Raw genomic sequence first — 25,362 nt, forward strand, 5'->3', positions numbered from 1 at the left:
CACAGCTTAAAAATACTGGGTAGACCATTTAGGACAGAGCTCAGGAGAGACTTCTTCGCCCAGAGAGTGGTGGCTGTGTGGAATGCTCTGCTACAGGGGGCAGTGGAGGCCCACTCTCTGGATTCATTTAAGAAGGAGTTGGATAGAGCTCTCAAAGATAGTGGAATCAAGGGTTATGGAGATAAGGCAGGAACAGGATACTGATTAGGAATGATCAGCCATGATTATATTGAATGGCGGTGCAGGCTCGAAGGGCTGAATGGCCTACTCCTGCACCTATTGTCTATTGTCTATTGTCTATTTGCCTGAATTTCCAGAAAGCTGTTTACTTTTTCTCTGTTTGACTCCTCCCTGGCATAGCAGACAATAGTTTTGGTATTTTAGACAGCACAAAGACATTGAAGGTAATTCAAAGATAAGTTGGTAAGTGTACTGCTCAATGTGATTTTTGAACTACACAGACCAGAAACCTACAGGTTGAACTGACAACCTGCGCTCAATTTGCTTGTCTAGATAAGTAGCAGTCAGTGCACTGTAACTGGCCTCAGTTTCCCTGGTCTACTGGGGGATAAATAACATTGTTTTTCTGCTCCTGGTTGCCATCTGGTGGTCCTAGTTGGAAAGTGCAGATGCTTGCAATCTTGGCATTAGTACATGAATTGGCAGTATGGCATTCTTTACCCAGCCTCATGAAGACTAGTCACTTGGGTGAGGTACGGGTAGCAGATCAGCCTCTCTTGAATAAGAGAAAAATGAGAGGAAAGCAAGAAAAATGGTTTAAAATCTGAAATTGGGTACAAATGAGTGAAATAGTAAAGAGCTAGTACAATGCATTCTTCTTCCATGCATTGTTGAGTTTAACCAAAATATTGCCAATTTGAAGTACTCAAAGAGTTAAATATGTCAGCTTGATTAATGATGTTCTGTGCAATGCCTATGTTCTGCAACAGTTTTACTTAAACCGGATTCACACTGTCTAATTAACACATTGAGCTGCATTGTCTTTAATTATAAATGTGGTTCTTGAATAATCCATCTTCATATGCAAGAGTGATATTAGTAAGAAGAATGTTTTCTTCTGTGTATTTTTTTCTGCCTTTCTCATTAATTACTTTAATTTGCTATTACTGCCATCAAGAATGCAGATTAGCAAAGTGTTCTCGAGGCAGACACTGCAACTGAGAGCAGGTAAAGTAGGTTTGGGAAGTTCCTGTCATTTTAGAATAAAATGAGGATAAATTTGAGTTCTCAGAAGATAGGAATGGCTATTTTTGTTTCTGTCCCACATTGTTTTCAGCATCAGGAAGCGGTTTTGAAAATCTGAAACACCTCACTACCAAAAAGCTGCTTTTGGGCCCTTGTGGCACATTGGTAGTGTCCCTACCTCTGGGTCAGAAGGTCCGAGTTCAAGATCTACCTGCTCTAGAAGTATGACCTAACATATTTGAACAGGTTGATTGTTTTAAGAATGCTGCTGAGATTTAAGCCAGCCAAATTCAAACCAAGTTTATCTGATTTTTGTTGATTGTTCTGGTGGTACAGAATCAATGCAAATTCATTAAAGCTAAGTTAAGAATTCAAGTCATTTTTGCCTTTATTTTTTCATGGGATATGATCACTGTTACCCGAGCCTAACTGGCCTTAAACTGAACAGTTTGCTAGGCCATTTCAGACTCAGCCACATTTGTGGGTCAGGACTCACACATTGGCCAGAACAGGTAAGGATGGTCGATACCTTTCCTTGAAGGAGATCAGTGAACCCAGTATTTTATCAATGAGAGTTTCAGGCTTGCCAATACTGAAACCAGCTTTCAATTTCAGATTGGTTAACTGAATTTGAATTCCATCAACTGCCATAGGGAGATTTAAACCTTTGCCCCAAGAGCAGTGATTACCAATCACTGACACCATCACTACAACCTCATCTCCCTGGGATTTAGTTGAAAGGCAGAACTCAGTCTCAGGACTAAATGGCCACCTCCTGTCAGACAAAAATGGAAAGATCCATTCAAATAGTGCTCAATTTTGGTTACCAGTACTCCTGCCAAAAATGGTAGGAGTTTAGTTATTCAAATAAATCAGAGTCCTAAGATTATTTTTGAAGTATGGATGACCCTCATTCAGGTGATCTAAATCATGATTAATGAATGTTCCATACCAGGACATGGTCAGTTAGAATTTAGACATTTGTTTGTAATGTCATGTCCAATTGGATCCCAAATTGGTCCAAATCAAACCATGTAGTTATTCCTTCAATAAAGCTGGCTATATCCACCTTCATAGTATTCTCAATTCACCCCTATCCCCTCTCGTCTGCTGAAGCTGTAAGCAAGCCTTGGATACCTCCTAGATTTGACTATTGCAGCGATTTCTGAGGTGGCCTTCCTTCTTACATCCGACATAGACTTGAGTTAGTTCAGGCCTCTGTCACCATGTCCAGAGTTACACCAAACAGCATGCCCAATTATCCCTTTGCTCAGTATTCCACACTGGCCCTAGCCTGACAATAGCTCAATTTTAAAGGTCTCTACCTCGTGTTCTTTAATCTTGCCAAAGCTTCGCACACTATATTTGTAACCTCCATCATCCTCATAGCTCTTCAAAATGGTTGCACCCTCCGATGCTGGTCTCTTGTTCATTGTTTGTTTCATCAGTCACAACCACCAATTCAACAATTGGTGGTTGTGATTCCAGCTGCCTTGACACAAAGATAACAATTGCCCCCTCAATGTTTCTGCCCCATTATGTCATACTTTATGTTGCTCCTTAAAATTATCACATTGTGTATTTTTTTAAGGTGCTTCCTAATGTCACCTTATATGACACAGTGTCAGTTTGTTTGATAATGCTTCCTACAAAATGCAATGAGATATTTTGTTCATTAAAGGTTTTCTGTTGGTCTTGCCCATCGGTCCTATCTGACCATGAGACAAGGAACGGGAGTAGGCCTTTCAATCCCACAAGACTGGTCCAACATTCAGTAGGGTCATGGCTGATTCAATATTCCTCAATTCCACTTTCCTGTTTAATTCCATAACCCTTGCTTCCTCGACTGATCAAGAATGTATCTAACTCAGCCTTAAATATAGACAAGAACTCTGTCCCCACAGCTCTCTGCGGCAAGGAATTCCATAGACTTAGAACCCTCTGAGGGAAGAAATTCATCCTCATCTCAGTCTGAAATTGGTGCCCCTTTATTCTGAGACTATGTCCTCCAGTCCTAGACTCTCCCATAAGAGCAAACATCTTCTCAGCATTAAATATGTCAATCCTCTTAAGAATCCTATATATTTCAATAAGATCACCTCTCATTCTTCGAAACTCAAGGGAGTAGAGTTGCAACCTGTTTAACCTTTGCTTATAAGACAATCCCTCCACACCAGGGATCATCCTAGTAAACCATCTCTGAACTGCTTCCAGTGAAATGTTATCTTTCCTTAAGTAACAAATTCCACAATTCGCGCGCGTGTGTGTAGTTGGGAGAGAGTGCAGAAGGAAGTGAGCATACAGTTAGGATGATAGAAAAGTGAGTATATATAGAAGAGAGGAAGAATGGGACAGAGAGTATGAGTGAAAAGGGCCAGAGGGAGAGTGCATGAGTGTGATGATTGGGAAAGACAGAGTCAGTGTATATGTGTCGGCGGGTCAGATGGAGGGCAAGTGTGAGCATTGGAGTGTGTATGGCTGGGAAGGAATGATGGAGAGTATGTGTGGATGGGCAAATGAAAAGGAGAGTGCAAGTGTGTCTGTTAGGGTGGAAGGGAGGGAAGGAGAGCATGAGAATATATAATGGGGAAGGAAGGATGGAGAGTCAATGTGTGTGGGTGAGGTGGAGGTAGGTGCTTATGAGATTGTGTGCTTATGAATGTGGATGAGGAAGAAAGTATGTAATCCTTGTGAGTGAAGCAGATACGTGCCCAAAAATTTTATTTGTTGGTTCAGCCCTTTGGGTTTTTTAAATGGCTATTTTTTATTGCTTTGGAATTTTGTTTTTTTTTAAACACACATCTATTGTTATATCAAACTGTACTTTTCTGAAATTTTTACACTGTCCCCATGTGAGAGAAAAATTGAAGTATTACTACCCCCATGGAAAAAACATTGGACAACACTAGTCTATATAAGTGGAACCTGATTTTGTTGATATGCATCCATTGTGTGTGATAGGCCTTTATCCATATAACCCCTCTGATGTCTGCTGCCACCCCACCTAACTCTACCTTCACCCAGGAGTAAATTGTGACTAACTGTGATTAAAAGCCAAGGAGATGAAAGATATACCAAACAGTCAAAAGATGTGAGATGTTTGTGACTGGAGTTTTGTTTTGTGAGTTGATAGGAATTCACGTTTTACTGATGCCACATGATATATGGTATAATAATGGCTTTCAATGCAGACTAATCAATTCAGTGGACAAACAAATGTATAAGGTGCATTCAAACTGGTCGGTCCCTGGATCCACACAAACCACGGACCCCATTGTCTGGGGAACAGGGACAGTTACTCAGTTACGTGTCTCAGAGGCCAGTGTAGTCAGTATATTCAACAGAAGGTTGCTTAACAGCTGCTTCCCCCAACAGGAGTGAAGCTTATCCTGGAGGTCCAAGGCCAAAGAAGTGCCACAAACCTTTGCAGATCTAGAGATACATTTGGTTTCTACTTAAATGCAGTCATGTTACCATCAGAGCCACATGAACGTAAATAAGAGGGACCCTGAGATCAGCCACCTCGCCCCTTAGGTTAAATTTTCCAGCAGCTTTGGGTGTGTAGATAATTTAGTGCCTGTCTCTGAGTGAGCAACTAGGACAGTAACGGCCTGCTGTGGCCACCATTCCAATAGACATTATTTTCAGGGCAATTGGGTTAGCTAGATGTTTGGCACACGCACAGAATCCCATCATTGTTTCAAATTTCAGTAACTGCTATTTTCACATCCGTAGAACCCAATAATCTGGAGATGGAGTCTGTTCTGACTTGAGCAGACTGAAAATGCTTTGAGAGAAAGCCTCACACCTCTTCAGTTTACCACTAAATGATATGCAAACCTGGAATAAAAAGTCCTTATGTTGTCCTTTGAACTCACTTTGATTCTATAAAGATATCCAACCCTCTTTTAACTGTTTAGAAAGCAGCAATTTTCTATTTCTGTCTGAGAATGGTCACTGCAGCAGAATCCTTCTGAATCACGTAAGTTCGAGAGAAAACCACCCAGATTTTATTTTCCCAATTTGAGCTCCCTTCAAAACATAAAGTTTGATATAAGATTCAATAATCTTTTTTAATCTTGTGTTGATAACTACATTGCAGTCATCAGTCATGCGGATCTTACCGAGCTATGGAATATTAATATATTTCCTCTTTCTGTTTTGACAGCACAAAGTCCAACTGCAGCTGATCCCTTGCAGCAAGCATACGCTGGAGTGCAGCAATACGCAGGTCGTTAGTATTAACACTTTGTCTAGCTCTACTTTGAGTCATTTTTAAAACGTTCAGTCTTATCAGGAAGTTTCGAAATGTTAACTTTAATGGAAATACTTTGTTTGTTTGTCTGATGAAATTTGCCTAGTTATTCAACTTCCGAAATGATTTTAAGGCTGACATGTTACATTGAATGCAAGTTTTCTTTATGCTCAGAAAGGCGTATGCTAGATGTATGTGAAACTAAAATGAAAATTATTTATACAATGCAAACTTGACAGGAATCACTTCTTAGAAAATCCTATGTTGATGATACAGTAGAATAGGATTCTGAACAGGAGTAACTCTGAATGTTCAATCCAGATTAGCTAGCTCTGTCTGAGCCCCCATTGTTATCCAACAAAGAATCATTCACCCAGGTCTAAGGTTTGGTTTAGTGAGTGAGTTCAGGAATACCAGACGATAGAATTTCCTACAGTTTAGCATTATTGCACAGGAATGACAGAAAAAGAGCTTACTCTGGCACATGTAATTTCCATTCTCAGATGTAAATTTATGAACCAATGTTGACTCTGGTCGATAGTATAGTCCTGTCACCTCATATTCTGAACTAAATAAAACAGGAGGTGTGCCAGTCTGCATAGTAATAGACATTTGTTAGAAAGTGAAGTATAAATAAGACTTTTAAAGAATATTATATATGTCCATACTTATTCTATTAACTGAAATATATAACAGAACTAAAGTAATGAAATATTACTATTGTATGTCAGTATTTTATGACCAATTTCATACATTTTGTGTACTAGCCATGGCTAGTTGGTAACAATCTTATGTCTGTTAGATTTTGTGGGGTTGAAGCTGAAAATGTGTTGCTGGAAAAGCGCAGCAGGTCAGGCAGCATCCAAGGAACAGGAGAATCGACGTTTCGGGCATAAGCCCTTCTTTGCCCGAAACGTCAATTCTCTTGTTCCTTGGATGCTGCCTGACTTGCTGCGCTTTTCCAGCAACACATTTTCAGCTCTGATCTCCAGCATCTGCAGTCCTCACTTTCTCCTTTGTGGTGTTGAACCCTAGTCCAGTACTAGAGTGCAAAGGTCAAGGCTGACAATTCAGTGTCATATTGTGGTAGTGCTGCACTGTCAGATCGCAATTTTCAGATGAGCAATTAAACTGCAAAGCTGATTTCCTTCCCAGGTAGATGTAAAACATCCCATCACACTAGTTCAAAGAAGACACAAGAGGTATCCCTGTATACTGACCAATATTTATTCTGTATCCATATCACAAAAACACATTAACTGATCATTACTATTTGCTGTATGCAAATTATATAATTCAATAATACAGTACATCACAGGACCAGGACCTTCAGCCCTCCAAGCTTGCACCAATTCCTATTCCTTATTTAGACCTGCTATTTATTGCCCGTGCATGGTATCTATCCCTCTGTTTGCCTCCTCTTCATATGTCTATCAAGATACACCATAAACATTGCTAACATGTCTGCTTCCACCCCCACCTCCACTGACAGTGCATTCCAGGCACCCACAATGGTCTGGAAAATTTTCCCTGCACTTCTCCCTAAAATTTCCCCCCCTCTCACCTTGAACCTGGGCCCTCTTGTAGTTGACTATTCCACCTTGGGAAAGAGCCTATGACTATCTACCCTATCCATGCCTCTCATAATTTTGTAGACCTCTATCAGGTCTCCCCCTCAGTCTCTGACTTTCCAGTGAAAATAATCTGACTTTATCCAACCTGTCCTTGTAACTAAAACTCTCCAAACCAGGCAACTTTCTGATAAACCTTCTCTGCACCCTCTCCAAAGCATCCACATCCTTTTGGTAGTGTGGCGATCAGAAGTGCATGCAATATTCCAAATGTGGCCTAACCGAAAGTGTGCTGCACGTCAATGTAGAATCAACCCTCAAACAGCTGTTTCCAATCCACATTCTCTAATTCATGCTTAACTCAATCATAATTGGCCTTCCCCAATTTAACACTTTTATCTGAGGTCTACTCTCATCCTTATCCATAAGTATCTGAACACATACGGCATTATGATCTCTATTCCCAAAACACTCCCCCAATGAAACTTCGATCACCTGTCAGCTGGGTCATTTCCCAATACCAGGCTCAGTATGCCCGACTTTGACAAACGTCAGCTCTTTTCTCTCCTTACAGATGCTGCCAGACCTGCTGAGATTTTCCAGCATTTTCTCCTTTGGTTTCAAAAAACTCTCCTGGTCACACCGAACAAATTGCTCCCTATCCAAAGCCAGTCCCAGTCAATATGGGCAAGTTAAATTCATCAGCATTCTCACAACAGCCCTGTTATTTTCACATCTCTCCAGAATCATATTGGCTGCCCATGTTTTCAATATTACAGCAATAACAACAGTTCAAAATACTGCATTGACTGTTTTAGGGTAGTCTGAGGTCATGAAAGTTGTATTATGTATGAAAGTATTTCCTTTTTGTAGCATTTACGCTACTTCCTGCTCTCTACTGCCAGAGTTATAGCACAGGTAACCCTGCAGAATTCCTGTATTTATTCTTATCTGTCATTTAAACAGCTTCATGTCAATGACACTGATATTAGCAGACCATCATTTTGAAATTAATATATAGCAGGCTAAATTTTATATGCATTACCTAAATGCATAGTACTAGATCTCAAAATAATTGGCTATACTACTAACATGCGATTGGCATGATGTCAATACAACTTTATTTTTTTCATCAAAATTATAGAGTAGCTTAAAGTAATTTATGGTGCCAGAAACAACTATAGGGAAGGAGATAGTTTTGAGGGATAAAGGAAAGCGCACTTTACCTCAGAGTTATTTGACTGACAGCTGAAATGTCTAATAGGTATCTTTTAGTTCATGCAATTGGTTTTTTGGACATAAAGAGAGCTCCAAAGAATTGAAGCAAGAAATAGGAAGTTATTTCTTTCTTGATGTCTTTCATGTGGTTTGATATCACACTTGTAATGTGCAAATAGTTTTGTTTTGTCATCTGACCTTTCAAGTATCAAATTGCTACTGTCCTGTATTTATTGCAATATATTTCCAAATGAGGAAAATGTTTCACAAACTCACTTTGGCAATAATTTAATCATTGCATGCATTCTGCATTGATTCAATTTTAATTGCTTTCCAGATTGGAGTGATAATAGTCTTAGTTATCTGCCCTAAGAACAATTATATTAGTGAAGTTATACCGCAGTCATTTTTCATTGCAATACAAGATTTACACCAGACATTAGGTGCACTTCAGAAGCACCTCATAGTATGTTTAGAACTCTCTGGTACACTGTCTTGAGGATCTGTGCAGCAAATTGTTGCAATGTCAAGAATATCAGAGTTTCTTCATATTGTTTTGTTACAAAAAGGAATGGTACCAAAGCATTTCATCAAAAGTAATTATATTCTGAACAGAGAATTGTAGGGAATGACAGGTGTCTGTGAGATCGATTCAATTTTCAGAAATGTGTAAGATGCAGTACATTTCTTTCCATTTTGTACGATAGCATCTCTTTGGTGTCCAGTAATGATAAGGGCCACTAGAGGGAGAGAGATGGGTTCTGAGATTCTACACCATTCACCTGATCTACAGCCAAGCAGATCATTAGGGGGTCTGCTATCAACATGCTGTTCGGACAGTCAGGCAATTGAATACTACAAAGTAGGCGAGAGTAACAGATCTGTATCCAAGAAGTGTTAAACTAAAACTGAATCTCCTTTAACAATTTAGAGTCAGTCTCTTCCCAGGCGGGAAATCATGTTGCTAGTGAATTTCTCATCACTCTATGATACCAAAAACAGAGATCAAACAGATTCTTTGCAGAAATAACATTGATTTGTTTTTACTCTGTTTCTACCACAAGTTACTACTTTGATTTATTATTGGTAAGAGTAAAGGGGCAAACATCAGTCCCAAATTATTACTGCCCCAGAGGCATCTCCATTCAAACTTAAAATGTGCGAAGCTTGAAGTTAGTCTAGAAATTACTAAACATTATTTGTTCAGTTTCACTGCAGAACAAATCAACAGGGCAAATAAAATCTTATTCAGGATAAACTCACTGAGCAAGCACCAAATTAAATGGCACACTTCAGAAGAATTATGTGATGGTTGTCCAGGAATGCTTATTACATAAATTACAATACAGAGAGCAGAAATAGGTAGGATTTAATAACGTATATAAATGCCAGGAATATACATATAAATGAAAGGAACGATGTGTTAACTCTTTACACGAGCACATTATCAGATTGTAGGGAATTTAAAGTAAACTCAGCCATTTAGCTGCAGCAGGACTGGACCTGTGTTTTCAAAGCAGCAGTATAGACCTCTCTGAGTTCAATCTCATTATCACTAAACCACTATCTTCCCTTTAAGTTTCTTTGGACCTCTGCTGTTTCTGACTAATAAAAAAAACTTGGTTTATCCTTATAGTTCTGAGGTGGATGACTTCACAATTGCCTGCTTTGAAATCCATTTGTCACAGATTAACCCATTTCTTTCAATACCTCTTTGAAATGTTATGCTTCCTTATGGTACTCACGCATCATTTTAGTGAAACGCAGTTGTTGTTTTAAATAGCACCGGAAGGGACCAGCAAAAGCTTAATGAAAAGACCGTGAGGTCATGATGAACCTTGAATTTAGAGGACAAAGAAGAGAAGTTAGTGGCAGACCATAATAGAAAATACACTTGGAACAAGAATAAAAGGAAATAATTCATGTACTCCATGGGTTTTGTTTTAAGGCTGGTAATAAGTTCTCTTGTTCTCACAATAAGCCAAGCTTACCCATGACACAAAGGTAGGGAGTCTCATGTGGAATGTTGATGTATTGGTAATGGGTTAGTTATCCAGAGGTTAAGGGGAATACCCTGACAACATAAGCCGTTGTGTTGTTAGTGAGATTAAAGTTTTGCTAATAACTCTGAAAGTGCAAGCCATTCTTTGTAATGGTAACCATGGAATTATTATTGATTGTTGTAAAAACCCATCTGGTTTGCTAAGGTCCCCATTATGGAAGGAAACCTGCTATCTGGACATGTTCTGCCTACACGTGGCTCCCCAATATCCTCAACAGCATGGTAGATTGACCTCTGAAATGACTATGCAAGTTATACTAAACTGATGCAACAGCTTGAGGGCAATCAGAACCTTATGACTGATGCCCACACCCCATCAAAAAGTATTGCTGGTTCATTTTAAATGATTTTCTCTGTAGTCCCCCATTGCATTCCTGTTTTATAGGAACACTATCGGTGCCTTCTGTGTCTGGAGTAGCCTTGTTAAGAGGATTACTGGATTTAATGGAGAAAGGAGCGAATTGTAGCCACAATATCTGAAGAAAGGAGATTTTCCTGCCCCGAGGAGGATCTGTAAACTGTTCCCCTTAGTAATTCAAATCAGCATTGAATATAGAACATCGAACATAGAAAAGTACAGCACAGAACAGGCTCTTTGGCCCACAATGTTGTGTCGAGGTTTAATCCTAATGTAAAATAGAGTAACTTAACCTATGCACCCCTCAACTCACTGCTATCCATGTGCATGTTCAGTAGTCACTTAAATATCCCTAATGACTCTGCTTCCATCACCACAGTTGGCATTCTATGCATTCACAACTCTCTGTGTGAAGAACCTACCTCTGACGTCTCCTTTATACCTTCCTCCTAATATCTTCAAACTATAACTCCTCGTACCAGTCAATCCTGCCCTGGGGAAAAGTCTCTGGCTGTTGACTCTTTCTATTCCTCTCATTATCTTGTATATCTCGATCAGGTCTCCTCTCTTCCTCTTTCTCTCCAGAGAGAAAAGTCCAAGCTTTTTCAACCTTTCTTCATAAGGCAAGCCCTCCAGTCCAGGCTGTATCCTGGTAAACCTTCTTTGCACCCTCTCCAAAGTCCCTGTATCTTTCTGATAGTAGGGTGACCAGAACTGGACACAATATTCCAAATGTGGTCTCACCAAGGACTTGTAGAGCTGCAGCAAAACCTTAAACTTGATCCCCCTGTTAATGAAAGCCAAAACACCATATGCTTTCTTAACAACCCTAGCACTTGGGTGGCAACTTTGAGCGATCTATGTACTTGCACACCCAGATCCCTCTATTCCTCCACACTGCCAAGAGTCCTGCTTTTAATCCTATATTCAGCATTCGAGTTCAACCGATAATCTGGCTTTTATCGGTAGAGGAATTGAGTTCCGGAGTCCTGAGGTCATGATGCAGTTGTATAAGACTCTGGTACGGCCGCATCTGGAATATTGTGTGCAGTTTTGGTCCCCATACTATAGGAAGGATGTGGAGGCACTGGAACGGGTGCAGAGGAGGTTTACCAGGATGTTGCCTGGTATGGAAGGAAAATCGTATGAGGAAAGACTGAGGCACTTCGGGCTGTTTTCATTAGAGAAAAGAAGGGTTAGGGGTGACTTGATTGAGGTGTACAAGATGATTAGGGGGTCAGATAGGGTTACTATCGATGACACCTCCAACCTTTGTAGTCGTCTGCAAATTTACTCCACCCCTCAACCTCCTCATCCAAGTCATTTATAAAAACTACAAGGAGCAGAGGCCCAAGAACAGAGCCCTGCGGGACCCCACTCAACACTGACCTCCAGGCAGAATACTTTCCATCTACAACCACTCTCTGCCTTCTGTCAGCCAGCCAATTCTGAACCCAGATAGCCAAATCTCCCTGTATCCCATACTTCCTGACTTTATGAATGAGCCTACCATGGGGAACCCTATCAAATGCCTATCAAAGTCCATATACACCACATCAACTGTTCGACCGTCGTCGACCTGACTTTACACCTCAAAGAACTCAATAAGATTTGTGAGGCATGACATGCCCCTCACAAAGCCATGCTGACTGCCTTTAATCACACTTATGCTTTGCTAAATAGTCACAAATCCTATCCCTCAGAATTCTTTCCAAAAGTTTGCTGACCACAGACAATTCATACAAATCTTATGCTGACTAAAGTAAACACAATACAACAGGTAGTATCAAACTGACCACCAATTATTCGACTTTTGATTTTGAGTCATAGAGTTGTACAGCACGGAAACAAACCCTTCTGTCCAACTTGTCAATGCCAACCAGATATCCTAGATAGTTCCATTTGCCAGCATTTGGCCCATATCCCTCTAAACCCTTCCTATTCATATACTCATCCAGCTGCCTTTTAAATGGTGTATTCACTGCTGGGTCAGACAACACTGTAGGCTTCTTTCTCCATTTGGTCCCATGTGGTCACTGCCACTGCCTTTGTCTGCCTTTCTTTTTTTTTGAAGTACCATTGTTTTGATCTTTTTATTCCCAAAGTTCCAAAACAATGCAACAGCTTGTAAAACAGTAATTACTACTCCTGGAATTCAAGGAAATCAGTTCCAACTCTGAAAATACCTCAAAAAAGGAGCAGCTCATACAGCCACAACATTTTCCCATCCCCATCTTGGATTACCCAGAATCCAGTGTGTCAGAAATTCAAGTCCGGATTGTGACAAATCGCCCATTTTACACTTACTTAACAAAAGTTAAAGTTATCTCCAGAAATTCAATGGGAAGAGAGAGCTAGACATTTCCCAAGATAATTGGAAAGGGTTACATATTAGCTATAGCCTTGTACAACAAATATAATGTTAGCGCCCTGACCTTTAATGATTGTAACTTTTTCACATAATGCAGTATTGTCATATTTAAATGTCACTGTCCATTGCCATTTGTTTTGCATTGATTTCCATTATCTTTGTGAAAAATTTGCAACATTGGCCAAATATAGATGAAATTTTAATGAGGTAGGTTTGGGATTGTATTCGCAAGGGAGTAATTGCTTGCCAGAGGCCAATGTTTGTGTTTTGGAGATTTATCAAGATCTTGCCTTGTAGTTATTAACCTGACACAGCTGTCCAATATTTTGGCTGGAGAGGTTGAATAACTTCCATTTTGATGCTAAAATGAGAGAAACCAGTTCCATCCTCACTCACTATAACCTTTGGACATATTACCTGCATTGTTTATCATTCCTTCCTTAGGGCGTTAGGTTATGTGCTCCAGATAACAGTTCCAAGATTTTTAAGAAAAGGAGGAGAGAATATTTATTGGTAAAATTTACATTAGCGATTAAAAAGAGTTATAATTTTTGTCAACACAGTTTGCACTAAATTACAAGTTAAACTGTACAATACACTGATCTGGGATATCATCTCTGCATTCTAGCTGCCTATCCTGCTGCCTATGGCCAGATTAGTCAAGCCTTTCCACAGCCACCTCCAATGATACCCCAGCAACAGAGAGAAGGTAAGTTATTCACTATATTCATAACATCGATAGATTACCAGGGCAGACTATATATGGATTCAAGCTATATAGAATTTGTTCAGTCATCATCACAATTCATGAAAAAGTAAATGGTCTTTGAAATACTAAGTGGAGCAAATGTTATCATTTTTGACTGTTGGCTCAATTGGGTATGATTATGCAACAATGTAAATCCCAGAGAGTGCACCATTTCATTTGGCCAATGGTTTCCACATCCAATGAACATATAAAACAAAACAAAAACACAGTTTAAGAGAGAACATAGACATCTCTGTACTAGAAAGAAGGAATTTGTGAAATAGCTAAAGAGGCAACACTCCACATCAAATATAGGACACATTTGAAGGTACATCCCAAGCCTATGTCAGCCAGAATGGCAATTGAACTCATGCTGTTGTCATTATTTTCAATCACATGTTCAAATAATGTTGTCTTTTGTTTCTACCTGAACCACTGAAACAGTCAGATATAATTTATGGTCTTATCAGCAACATCAATATAATACTTAACAATAAAAGTAATTCTAGTCATAATGAAATCTAATAATCTAATGCTGTATTGGTTTGTCAAGCTAATTTTTAAGCCGTGTTAGAGTCAACAACTTTCTCTGACTCAACATTTAGGCACCGAACTGAGTCAAGTTGGATCTAAGAACATTATTCAGACCAGCTGTACATTGTGTTACCTGGTGAATCATAGACAAAGGAAAATGCAGCCCTTGGTGCTACAATAGGATGTATCATAATTTAACTTGAATGCTTTTCTCAGTAAGGTTATGGAATAGCAATCTGCATCAGGAACTTTGACTGATGTGACAAATTGCCAATCTAACTGAGTTGGAGAAAGTGAGGACTGCAGATGCTGGAGATCAGTGTCAAAAAGTGTGGCTCTGGAAAAGTACAGCAAGTCAGGCAGCATCTGAGGAGCAGGAGAATCGACGTTTTGGACATAAGCCCTTCGTCAGGAAAGTAGGGGTGGGCCCAAGGGGGCTGAGAGATAAATAGGAGGGGGGTGGGGCTGGTGGGAAGGAAGTCATGAAAGCGATAGGTAGATGAAGTTGGGGGGTGATTGTGATAGGTCAGAGGGGCGGTGGGAGCAGATAGGCGGGAAGAAAGACGGACATGTAGGACAGCTCAAGAGGATGGTGCCAAGTTGGGGGGTTGGATCTGGAAGAAGATGAAGAAGGGGAGATTAGGAAACTGGTGAAATTGACATTGATTCCATGTGGTTGGAGGGTCAAAGGCAGAAGTTTATTTAACTAAGAAAAAAACTTGTGATCAAATGTGTCACCGTCTGGTCTGTACCAGTTCCACACTTGATAAGTGCATTTAATATTGAGCTATTAGTTAGGTTCCCTCAGTTAGTAAGTTAGAAAACAGATTAGAAACTTTTGGAAAAATGGAGAAAATTAGTCAGCATCTGTTCTGAAGATAGCCATGAAGATGTATTTGCACCTGAAGTATTAACTGATCTGTTTACTTGACAATGCTTCAGGGTGTAACCAGCATATTTAGCATTGTCTCACTACTTTTGATAGCCTAAGAAAGACTAACATTGAGTAATCTCTACTTATAAGCATTAGTGACAATCTCTATTCTTGCTACTGTAACACCTTACAGTACATTTTAATTGCATTATTTTGACTAACTTTGGCAGCTTTAGTCCTTACAATGTCAAGAAGGTTGAGCTGAATGAATGTGGTATATCCAAACTGTAACTTCTCGTCTCCTTTAAAGTTTACACATCCAGAGCAGAACACAATGTCATCTTGCACTGCAACTCAACTATATTTTATATATTACAACATTTGAAAAGTATTTCATTGGCTGTGAAGTATTTTGTGACATCCTAAGGTCATGAAAAGTATTATATAAATGCATTTACTTATTTCAGTGAAAAATCTTCAAGGCAAATATCTGCGTATTTTATGACTGAGATTTTCTAAAGTGCATCCTGAAACAATTTTGCTGAAAATGGTGAATCCTGTCCAATAAGTTAGTATGCTACAAAATGTAATAAACACACAAAGGCTGAAGTAGAAACCTAGTGGGTGACATTGAAGATATTTGCAGACACTTACATATATTTTCACACCTTTGTTTGCAAAGAGATGTCACAGAGGCCTCTACCCTCTGTGTAAAGCTGTATTAGCATTAGCAATTCATGCTTAGCAAGTACAATAACATATTAGCCAGGGGAATACTGGTTAGCAAATATTCATTAGGACTCAATTTACTATTAAAATAGAGAAATACTATGCTCCCATCATTGAAATGAAGCCAAGTCTAATGCATTTTAATGAAGTGGAAATGGGCTGCTGTCAGCTCTAAGACAGACTTCTTTGTTTCAAGTTTTCTCAATAATGTGAATAAGTAAATGCCACTAATGCAAGTAATCTGCAGGGTCTTGGTAAAACTTTACTGCTCAGTGCATACAAGAATTCATTAATTTTGTTTGCATTTTGGAATTTTAAAAAAAATCAACCCTGTCAGGTACAATTGAAAAGCTTTAGCGCAGCAAATTGTATGACATTACTTTGCATGAATACACCTTTCTCAGTTCATTCATATTGTGCTCAACCAGGAGCATCCAAACAATCACTTTTCATTATGAAGCCTGAACTGCATGAGGTAAATAAAGTGGTGTGAATTCGAGGTCTCATCCATTTCAAAGTAAACCAGATGAAACAAGTGAAGCTCAAGATCCTCACATGCTTTGATTTTTACATCTCTTTTTGCACTGCTATTCTGTGAAGGCTCAGAAACTGGCATTTGAGAGCAAAGATTCACACAAGGTTTGAGAGAGATCCATACTGGGACTCCCTCCCTAAATACAGTCCACCTCTCCCCTATTCTTTTTACCTTTAAAATGTTCATGTAAACTACTTACTTCCATTACCAAGAATCTGTCCTATTATCTCCTTACCTGTCTCCATGTCAAATTTTGTCTGATTCTGTTCTGCAAAGTACCTTGGAACATTTACAAAATGTAAATTATAGTTCTTGACAGGTTATTAACCTTGGCTTTGTATTTCCCCCTTACTCACTTGTCAATGCATCTGGCAATTTTCCAGTATCTCTGTGCATCTTGTCCTGGCCACGGCTCAGAACCGGAAAGTACAATGGACATTTTAACTTGTAATTCCAAAATGCCTTGTTTTCAAAAGATGGTTGATGCATCCAAAAATTGCTGCAAAAATAAATTCAATGGTCTTCCAAAGAGGGATAGACCGATGGAATATCATATCTATGGTTGCGAAGGGAACTTGAACCCATTTAACCCATTGTCCAGGGGGAAGAGACAAACTAAAACAGACTGCATTAAAAATCGCACATCACCAGATTATAGTCCAACAGGTTTATTTGGAAGCACTAGCTTTTTGAGTGCTGCTCCTTCATCAGATGGTTGTGGAGTATAAGGTCTTATACTCCACAACCGCCTGATGAAGGAATGGCACTCCAACAGTTAGTGCTTCCAAATAAACTTATTGGATTATAACCTAGTGTTATGTGATTTTTAACTTTGTCCACCCCAGTCCAACATTGGCACGTCCAAATCATAAAACAGACTGGACAATAATATCTTTCAACAACAGAGATAATGAGGAGCTGACAACAATTCCCTACTTATTCTATCCCAAAATTCCAGATGCATTTTGAGCTTTTCCCTTTGAAGGTTACACAGCTCAAGTGTTAAAAAGTCCGTTTCAACTCTGCTAGTATGTGTGTATTGGCCTGGATTTGAGCATTCCTGATTAAGGGCTTTTGCCCGAAATGTCAATTTTCCTGCCCCTCGGATGCTGCTTGACCTGCTGTGCTTTTCCAGCACCACTCTAATGTTGGGTTTGAGCATTTGCATATGTGAGGGCACGGTCAAAGAACTGCTCCCTAGTTAGAATGTTTTCTCTCCACAGATATTGCCAGATCTGTTTAGGTTCTCCAGCAATCTCTGTTTTTGTTTGTTACATCCATTGTTAATTGTATTTGAAACTTATGTTTTTATTTTTTATGTTCCAATGCCTACCAGACATTCTGCAGTCCAATCTGCCTTGCTTCTGACCTTTTTCATCAAGATACCTCATTATCACTGTGGAAACTTGCTGGAATTAGTCGCAACACAAAATTAAATAGTTGTGACAAATGTTCATGATAATTTAAACCAGCAAATGAAGCCAGCTCAAGGAGTTCAACTGCGGTTGCAAATTCAAAACACTTAACTGTGCTACTACCACATCCAACTCCCTAGACTGCATGATGTCTAATTCACATTTGAAAAGGTCAACCTGTGAAACAAGTCCAAAGTGAGAACAGACCAAGTGCTGCACTGTGTGAGGCAAATGTTTCAATTACCACTGCTCTGCATACTCAGAAACTATGTCATGTCAAAGAACTCCAAAGGGATGCACAGTAGAGAAGAGTGAGCTTCATGCATCTCAGACACTATCAGAGGTCTTGATGGAAAGGAATGACAGAGAAATGTCCTGCATTTACAGTGAGAGTCAAAGACACATAGTCAAAGGGTAATGGAAGCAGATTACAATGAAGTTCAATGCTGTAGGTCAAGCCCTGAGGACCCTGATGCAGAGCCTCAAGAAGTTCAGTTATCTCAAAGTTGTCAAGGCCAGTGAATGTATATTAAAAAGCCATAACCTGCCAACTGCAACACTAACCTCAGTCACATGTCAAATCACTGTACCCCACCACTCACCTGCCAATTATCTTGATCATTCAGACCTCACTCACAGTCTTGGCATTGATACAAACCTCACATCCATAACTCACAACTTACTTACACTCCCGACTTCATTCATTGTCACACTCCCTCATTCTTGCAGGATCAGGATCAGAGAATAAATTCCTTTGGCCTGTGATGTTAGAATCATCGAAACCCAGTGTAGAATCCCTCCAGTGCAGAAAAAAAAATCCAGCCTCTAAGGATGATGCAGAATCAAAGGAAACAGGAGCTGAATAGACAAGTACACCAGCATGTGCTAACCCCAGTGAAGTGGCCAGTACAGACTGTGATTAGGATGTATGTTTTTGAGACCATGACAAGCAATGAAGGTAAAATCATCAATGTTGTTTGTATCCTCATACCTAATCCTCTTATATAAACAAGAACTTCTTTTTCTTCACACCATAATCACATTTGTGTGTGCATTTTGCATTTCAAAAACTGTAATCCAGCCAAGCAGTGAAGGAATGCCAGTGAAGGAATGTTGATGAAACAGCAGTGCTATCTCTTGATTTCATAGGAGGTGCCACTCCCAGGGTTGCAATTCTTAAACTGTGGCTTGGATTTCAAAGCCGGTAAGAGCTCCCTCCACTTGGAGCAGAAGTGAGATCCAAGTCCGTACCAGGATGCAGCAGGACTGCGGTTGGTATTTAACCTCTGGTCATCGATTGCAAAGCCAGTACCCAGGTCACTGTGCAACTGATGATGGTCCACCAGCCTCCCAGAGCAGCCAGCCCAATGAAAGGACAGGTGGTATCAGAGGCATGGCAGCACTGTTACTGGAAATGGCCATTGCTAAGGCTGCAGGAAGAGGGAGGGAACACCTCCATGGTTAGTTTCCTTGCTTACCATTCCAGAATCCGGCAGATAAACCCCGGCAATTGGAAAGACCACCTACCAGCTGTGGCACCATAGCTTCGGGCAGCCAGTGTTGTAGGCCTTCCAGCACAGAGTAGAACCCGCTGGGTGGGTACCAGTTTTTAGCTGCCGGTCTCCCCACCCTGTGAGTGCCCTTACTGATGGTGGTAAAAATGCCAGCCAGGGCAAGACATGATCCTTAATTAGACCATGAGATTCCCTTGCTGGCCAGACTCCCTGGCAGCAGGAGATATCAGGCTCACTTCCTGATGTTTTCTAATGCCATTTTACAAGTCCACTCACCTATTAGCCAAGCTTCAGAAGTCTGATGAAATCTGCCCTCACATATATCTTTGACTGTAGATGAGTAACAGTTGTCAACATGAGGCAGGTCATAGCATCATAGAGATGTACAGCACAGAAACAGACCCTTCGGTCCAACTTCTCTATGCTAACTAGATATTCTCACCTAATCTAGTCCTATTTGCCAGCACTTGGCTCATACCTCTCTCAACTCTTCCTATTCAAATACCCATCCACATACCTCTTAAATATTGTAATTGTACCAGCCTCCATCACTTCCTCTGGCAGATCATTCCATACAAGTACCACCCTCTATGTGAAAACATTGCCCCTTAGGTCCCTTTAAAATTTTTCGGCTCTCATCTTAAACTTATGCCTTTAGTTATGGACTCCCCCACCCCAGGGAAAATATCTTATTGCTGATGAAGGGCTTTTGCCCGAAACGTCGATTTTCCTGCTCCTCGGATGCTGCCTGAACTGCTGTGCTTTTCCAGCACCACTCTAATCCAGGGAAAATACCTTGTCTGTTTACCCTATCCATGCCCCTCATGATTTTATAAACCTCTATAAGGTCACCCCTCAGCCTCCAACACTCCAGGGAAAACAGCTCCAGCCTATTCAGCCTCTCTCAATAGCTCAAACTCTCCAACCGTGGCAACATCCTTGTAAATCCTTTCTGAATCATTTCAAGTTTTACAACATCCTTCCGATAGGAAGGAGACCATAATTGCACACAATATTCTAAACGTGGCCTAACCAATGTCCTGTACAGTCATAATTTGACCTCCCAACTCCTATACTCAATGCTCTGACCAATAAAGGGAAGCATAGCAAATACCTTCTTCGTTAGCCTGGAGGATGTGGTCTCACATAGGGCGCAATGCATCAATGTGGAGGGAGTGTATTTTTGAGGTAGTTGAAATTTGTTTTGTCCTGTATGATGTCAGTTTTGTTTGAATCCGACTCATTCTAGCAAGTGGAAAGCATTCCATTACATTCCTGACTCAACTTCGAGACGGTGGACTCCAGGAGCCACAAGAATGCTTGACACAGAATTCCCTGCCTCTCATTTACTTTTGTACCCACTATATTTATTGACTGTTATAGTTAGATTGTGATCTGTGGTGAGTCCCAGATGTTGATATTGAGGATGCAATGGTGGTAATTGAGTGGTAGGTAGAGGTGGATAAGACTCACTCTCATTGAAGATGATCATTTTCTGGCAATTGGTGCAAATGTTACTTGTTACTTGACCAAACCTGCATATTAACCAGTACTTGCTGCATACAGTCATGGATTGCTTCAGTATCTGAGTAACTGCTCATGGAACCGAACACAATGCAATAATCAGTGAAGTTGCCCCCTTATGATGGAAGGAAGGTCATTGATGAAGCAATTGAAAATGGTTGGGCCTCGGCCATTCCTCTAAGGAACCCCTGCAGAGATGTCTTGAAGTTGAGATGATTATCTCAAACAACCACAACTACCTTCCCTTGTGTGAGGCATGACTCCAACCAGCAAATAAATTCCACTGGATTCTCATCGGCATCAGTTTTGTTAAGGCTCCTTGATGTCACTCTGAAACAAACACTGCCTTGTTATCAAGGACAGCCACACTTATCACAACACTTGAGTTCAGCTCATTTGTCCATGTTCAAATTAAAATTGTAATATGGTCTGGAGCTGAGTGGCCCTGGTGGAACCCCAACTTGAGCATCAGTGAGCAAGTTATTAGTATGTAGCACCTGATAGCTCTGACAATGTACCATCCATTACTTTAATGATGACTGAGGTTAGATTGATTTGGCAGTAAACAACCAGATTTTATTTTAATACCTGGACAATTTCTTTACTTTTGTAGGAACATGTTCATTTAGTAACTCTACTGTTGGAACAATTTGGTGCAAGATGTGGCTAGTTTGAGAACATAAGCCTTTGGAACTACAGCAAACTTTTTTTCAGAGCCCATAGCATTTGCTGCATTTAGTTCACAAATGTTCTTTAGAGAAGGAAATTGCCATCCTTACCTGGTCTGGACCACAGTGACTCCAGACCCACAGCAATGTGGTTGACTCTTAACTGTTCAATAAATGTTGGCCTAACCAGGGATGCCTCATCCTGTGACTGAATAGTGAATTTAGCCTTTTTTTGTATCATGTGGAATGAATGCAACTGGCTAAAGAGACTTCTATAATGGTGGGCACCTCGGCAGAGGACTGAAATTGTTCATTCACTCTGAACATCTGCCTAAAGATGGCTGTGAATGTTTCAGCCTTGTCTTTTCCTCTCAATTGCTGACATTACTGACGATAGGAATATTCATGCAGCCTCCACCCTCATGAATTATTCAGTTGTGCATGTCATTCACAGCTGGATGTGACATCCAGTAAACTTTCTCCTTCATCACATCCATACTTCTGCTGACAAACCATAGTGTGGATATGGTTTAAGACCAGAATGGTAAGCTCTGTGGAAAAAGTAGATTGAAATAGAAGCACTATAAGATGTCCCCTACATTCAGTTGCTCACCCACCCATCCTTTGTTTTCTTAGCTGAAAAGAAAATATTCTGATACAAGTGACAGGCCACAAAAGCGCTTCTTTTGATGTAGTTTGATAAGTTGCCTATTTTGTATGATAATAAGACATAGAAGCTAATATATATTGTCATTGTTAGTGACAACACTAATGTGTCATTTTCAAACAGGTTTGTGAACTGAGCTGCTGATTTTTGTATCTTCCATTTCTGTACCATGTTTCAACTCTTTCAATGCAGTGCATCCTTTCTTCTGCAGGTCCTGAGGGTTGCAACCTTTTTATCTATCACCTTCCTCAGGAGTTTGGAGATGCTGAGCTCATGCAAATGTTCCTGCCTTTCGGTAATGTCATCTCCTCAAAAGTGTTTGTGGACCGAGCGACAAACCAAAGTAAATGCTTTGGTGGGTACAGATAAAAAAAAAGTTCAATTGCTATTCTGTGAGAAATGATTTTAAAGACTAGATTTTATGTCAATACACTGAAATAATTATGTCTAAACAATGAGTCATTGCAAATTATGAAGGATTCTGCTCTTATGTAGATTAACCTTAAACCTTTCCCTTCAGCAACCTAGCTGAGGCTTTAATTTACAGTTCTGTTTTGCTGAGGGAAAAGGGATTGAATTATATTTAACATTACAATATTCCTGCTTTGCTTACTGGAAACTCTTGTACGTAGATGTGCAGAATACTGTATTTCCTTGAATGGAACAAGGTCCTTGAATACTTTTTGTACAAACAGTCAAGGGTTATAACTGAAAAATTAAACAAAACCCCAATGAATAATCCATTATTTTATGACTGACAAAACTGTTTTAGAACAAGACAAACCCCGACCTGTAGTTGAATTTGAATATTTTCTAGAACAGAATAAAGCACAGACTTTGCCATATGTGTTTCTGGAATATGACAGCTCTTGTTCTGGTATTCTGTTTATTGTTTCTTCCAAGAGTGAACTGAAAACTTGCAGTTGAGTCATTGCTCTCTGCCTTGGGTCTAGAAAGAGAATAGCAGGCTCCATTTGGATTCAGCACATATTTGATCATGGATCACTTCTTATAAAAGAAAATTATTCCAAAAAAATGGTCTGAGTGTTCATGCCTAAGGTAGATGTTGTGCCATTGACTTATTTTTAAGCAGTTGTTTTTGCATTTTTATTAACCTTAAAATCTGAGAAATTAATAATCCCAAAGTAACTAGATTTAAATAGTTGGAAGGGACCAAGGCCACATTACCATCAGAATGTGTTGTGCAGACAGCAACTTTCCATTAATTTTCCCGTGGTATTTTTGTGCTGCCTCCAACAAATTTATTAATTACACAAGATAAATGTCTGTTTTGTAAATTACAGTCAGTTGGTTGTATTCAAGGAAATAAGATATCTATTGATTAACCTGTATACAGTGGAACTCCAGAAGTAGTACACTTAAAATACACAGTACTATTAATGAAGATTATTAACAACCGAGTTAAAATAATGTTGGAAACTTCCAGAAAAAGATCCTGAACAAGATCAAAGGCTGCAAGTGGGTCCCACTGTAAACACCTCTACAGATTTAATGACCTAATTAGTGAACATCAAATACATTTTGTAGCATCGCAGAATGACCAACTATGCTGTGTAAACATATTTACTGCAGAGAGGAATATAAATAAAAGATAACATCAAAATATTTCATAATTTATACTGTTTCATTAACGTCAAAAATGCTAAGCGTAGTATGTTCAGTAGTTGAATTCTTTAAAAAAAGTTGATTCAATGGTTTCCTTCACAATTCAATCTGTATATTTGTTAAATTGAGGAACAGAGATTTTCAAACTGTGTTTTACTGTAATATGGGAATTCCAACACATTTTTTGTATATCATCATATGGTACACATGTCACTAATAAAAAACAATACAAAGTACTAAAGTCATTTCCAACCAATTAAATGCTCTATTGGTGTGTGCTACAAGTACTGACTACAAACAAATGTAACCAAAGATCAAAGGTAATATTTGGCTTATGTGACATTTTAAACTTTATTCAGTGGACATTGTTATTATTCTCAAGAAAGAGAGTCAAAGATTGTTCATGTCTGTGGCATTCAGTGGGATATTGGTCTTCCCTGCTAGTAAAAGAAAACTGGTAATGTATAGTATCCAAAATATAACATTGTCATTTTTTTCAAATTTTTCTGAATAAGGACAATAATTCTCTTGATTCTTGTTCATCTGATTGCTATTCTTCATGGATTTCCCCCAAAGGACACAGCAATATATTTAAACCCTTTAAGGACTGCAATTGGATTGCTAAAATAGATTCAAACCTCATGTAAGATCAGAGCTGATCCCGTTCTGAATGAGCAATGAGGTCCTACATGATTCTCTGCTTTATGACAGTCCGGTATAGTGATGTTGTAATCGTTGAAAAGGTATTAGTATTAAAAGTATTAAAAGTATTATTTAATTTTCAAATTAAAAGTACTTTTTATGGTCCTCAAAGGGTTGTCACAGAATTCTGAATTGCTGTCTGACATTTACAGTGTTTAAGAAATAAGGAGTGCATTTGAATGCATAACTTAATTACTAAAGATTAGAATAAAGTTTAAAAATTTCACAGCATCTGGATATTGCCTATTTATGTTATAGGGGTGTGCAGTGACTTTGAATCTGACTGACTAACACGCAGGTTCGCAACATTGGTTAGGCCACTTTTGGAATATTGTATGCAATTCTGGTCTCCCCCTATCGGAACGATGTCATGAAACTTGAAAGGGTTCAGAAAAGATTTACAAGGATATTGCCAGGGTTGGAGGGTTTGAGCTATAGGGAGAGGTTGAATAGGCTGGGGCTGTTTTCCCTGGAGTGTCAGAGGCTGAGGGATGACCTTGTAGAGGTTTATAAAGTCACGAGGGGCATGGATAGGATAAATAGACAAGGTCTTTTCCCTGGGGTGAGGGAGTCCAGAACTAGACGACATAGGTTTAGGGTGGGAGGGGAAAGACTTAAAAGAATCCTAAGGGGCAACTTTTTCCTGCAGAGGGTGGTGTGTGTGTGGAATAAGTTGCTAGAAATGCACAGCACGTCAGGCAGCATCCGAGAAGCAGGAGAATCAACTTTTCCGGCATAAGCCCTTCATCAGGAATGAGGTTTGTGGGCCAGAAGGCTAAGAGATA

The 25,362-nt window shown here is 39.6% G+C and overlaps 1 protein-coding gene across 6 annotated transcripts in view; it reads left to right on the forward strand.

The window, feature by feature from the left end:
• The window catches only part of celf4 (CUGBP, Elav-like family member 4), a 1,180,733-nt gene that overhangs the window by 1,100,374 nt on the left and 54,997 nt on the right, over nucleotides 1-25,362 (forward strand). For 4 of the 6 annotated variants that reach the window (XR_006310714.1, XM_043685031.1, XM_043685141.1 and 1 more), the window contains 3 exons: nucleotides 5,375-5,440; nucleotides 13,670-13,750; nucleotides 22,461-22,604. Coding sequence is in view for 5 of the 6 variants with exons in the window: in XM_043685031.1 (XP_043540966.1) it covers nucleotides 5,375-5,440; nucleotides 13,670-13,750; nucleotides 22,461-22,604 (291 nt within the window). In the remaining variant the exon portion in view is untranslated. The remainder of the gene's footprint in view (nucleotides 1-5,374; nucleotides 5,441-13,669; nucleotides 13,751-22,460; nucleotides 22,605-25,362) is intronic. The other 2 variants (XM_043685094.1, XM_043685193.1) reach the window with 1 other exon arrangement.

This window comes from Chiloscyllium plagiosum, chromosome 1, assembly GCF_004010195.1.
Source record: "Chiloscyllium plagiosum isolate BGI_BamShark_2017 chromosome 1, ASM401019v2, whole genome shotgun sequence".
Classification (NCBI taxonomy): domain Eukaryota; kingdom Metazoa; phylum Chordata; class Chondrichthyes; order Orectolobiformes; family Hemiscylliidae; genus Chiloscyllium; species Chiloscyllium plagiosum.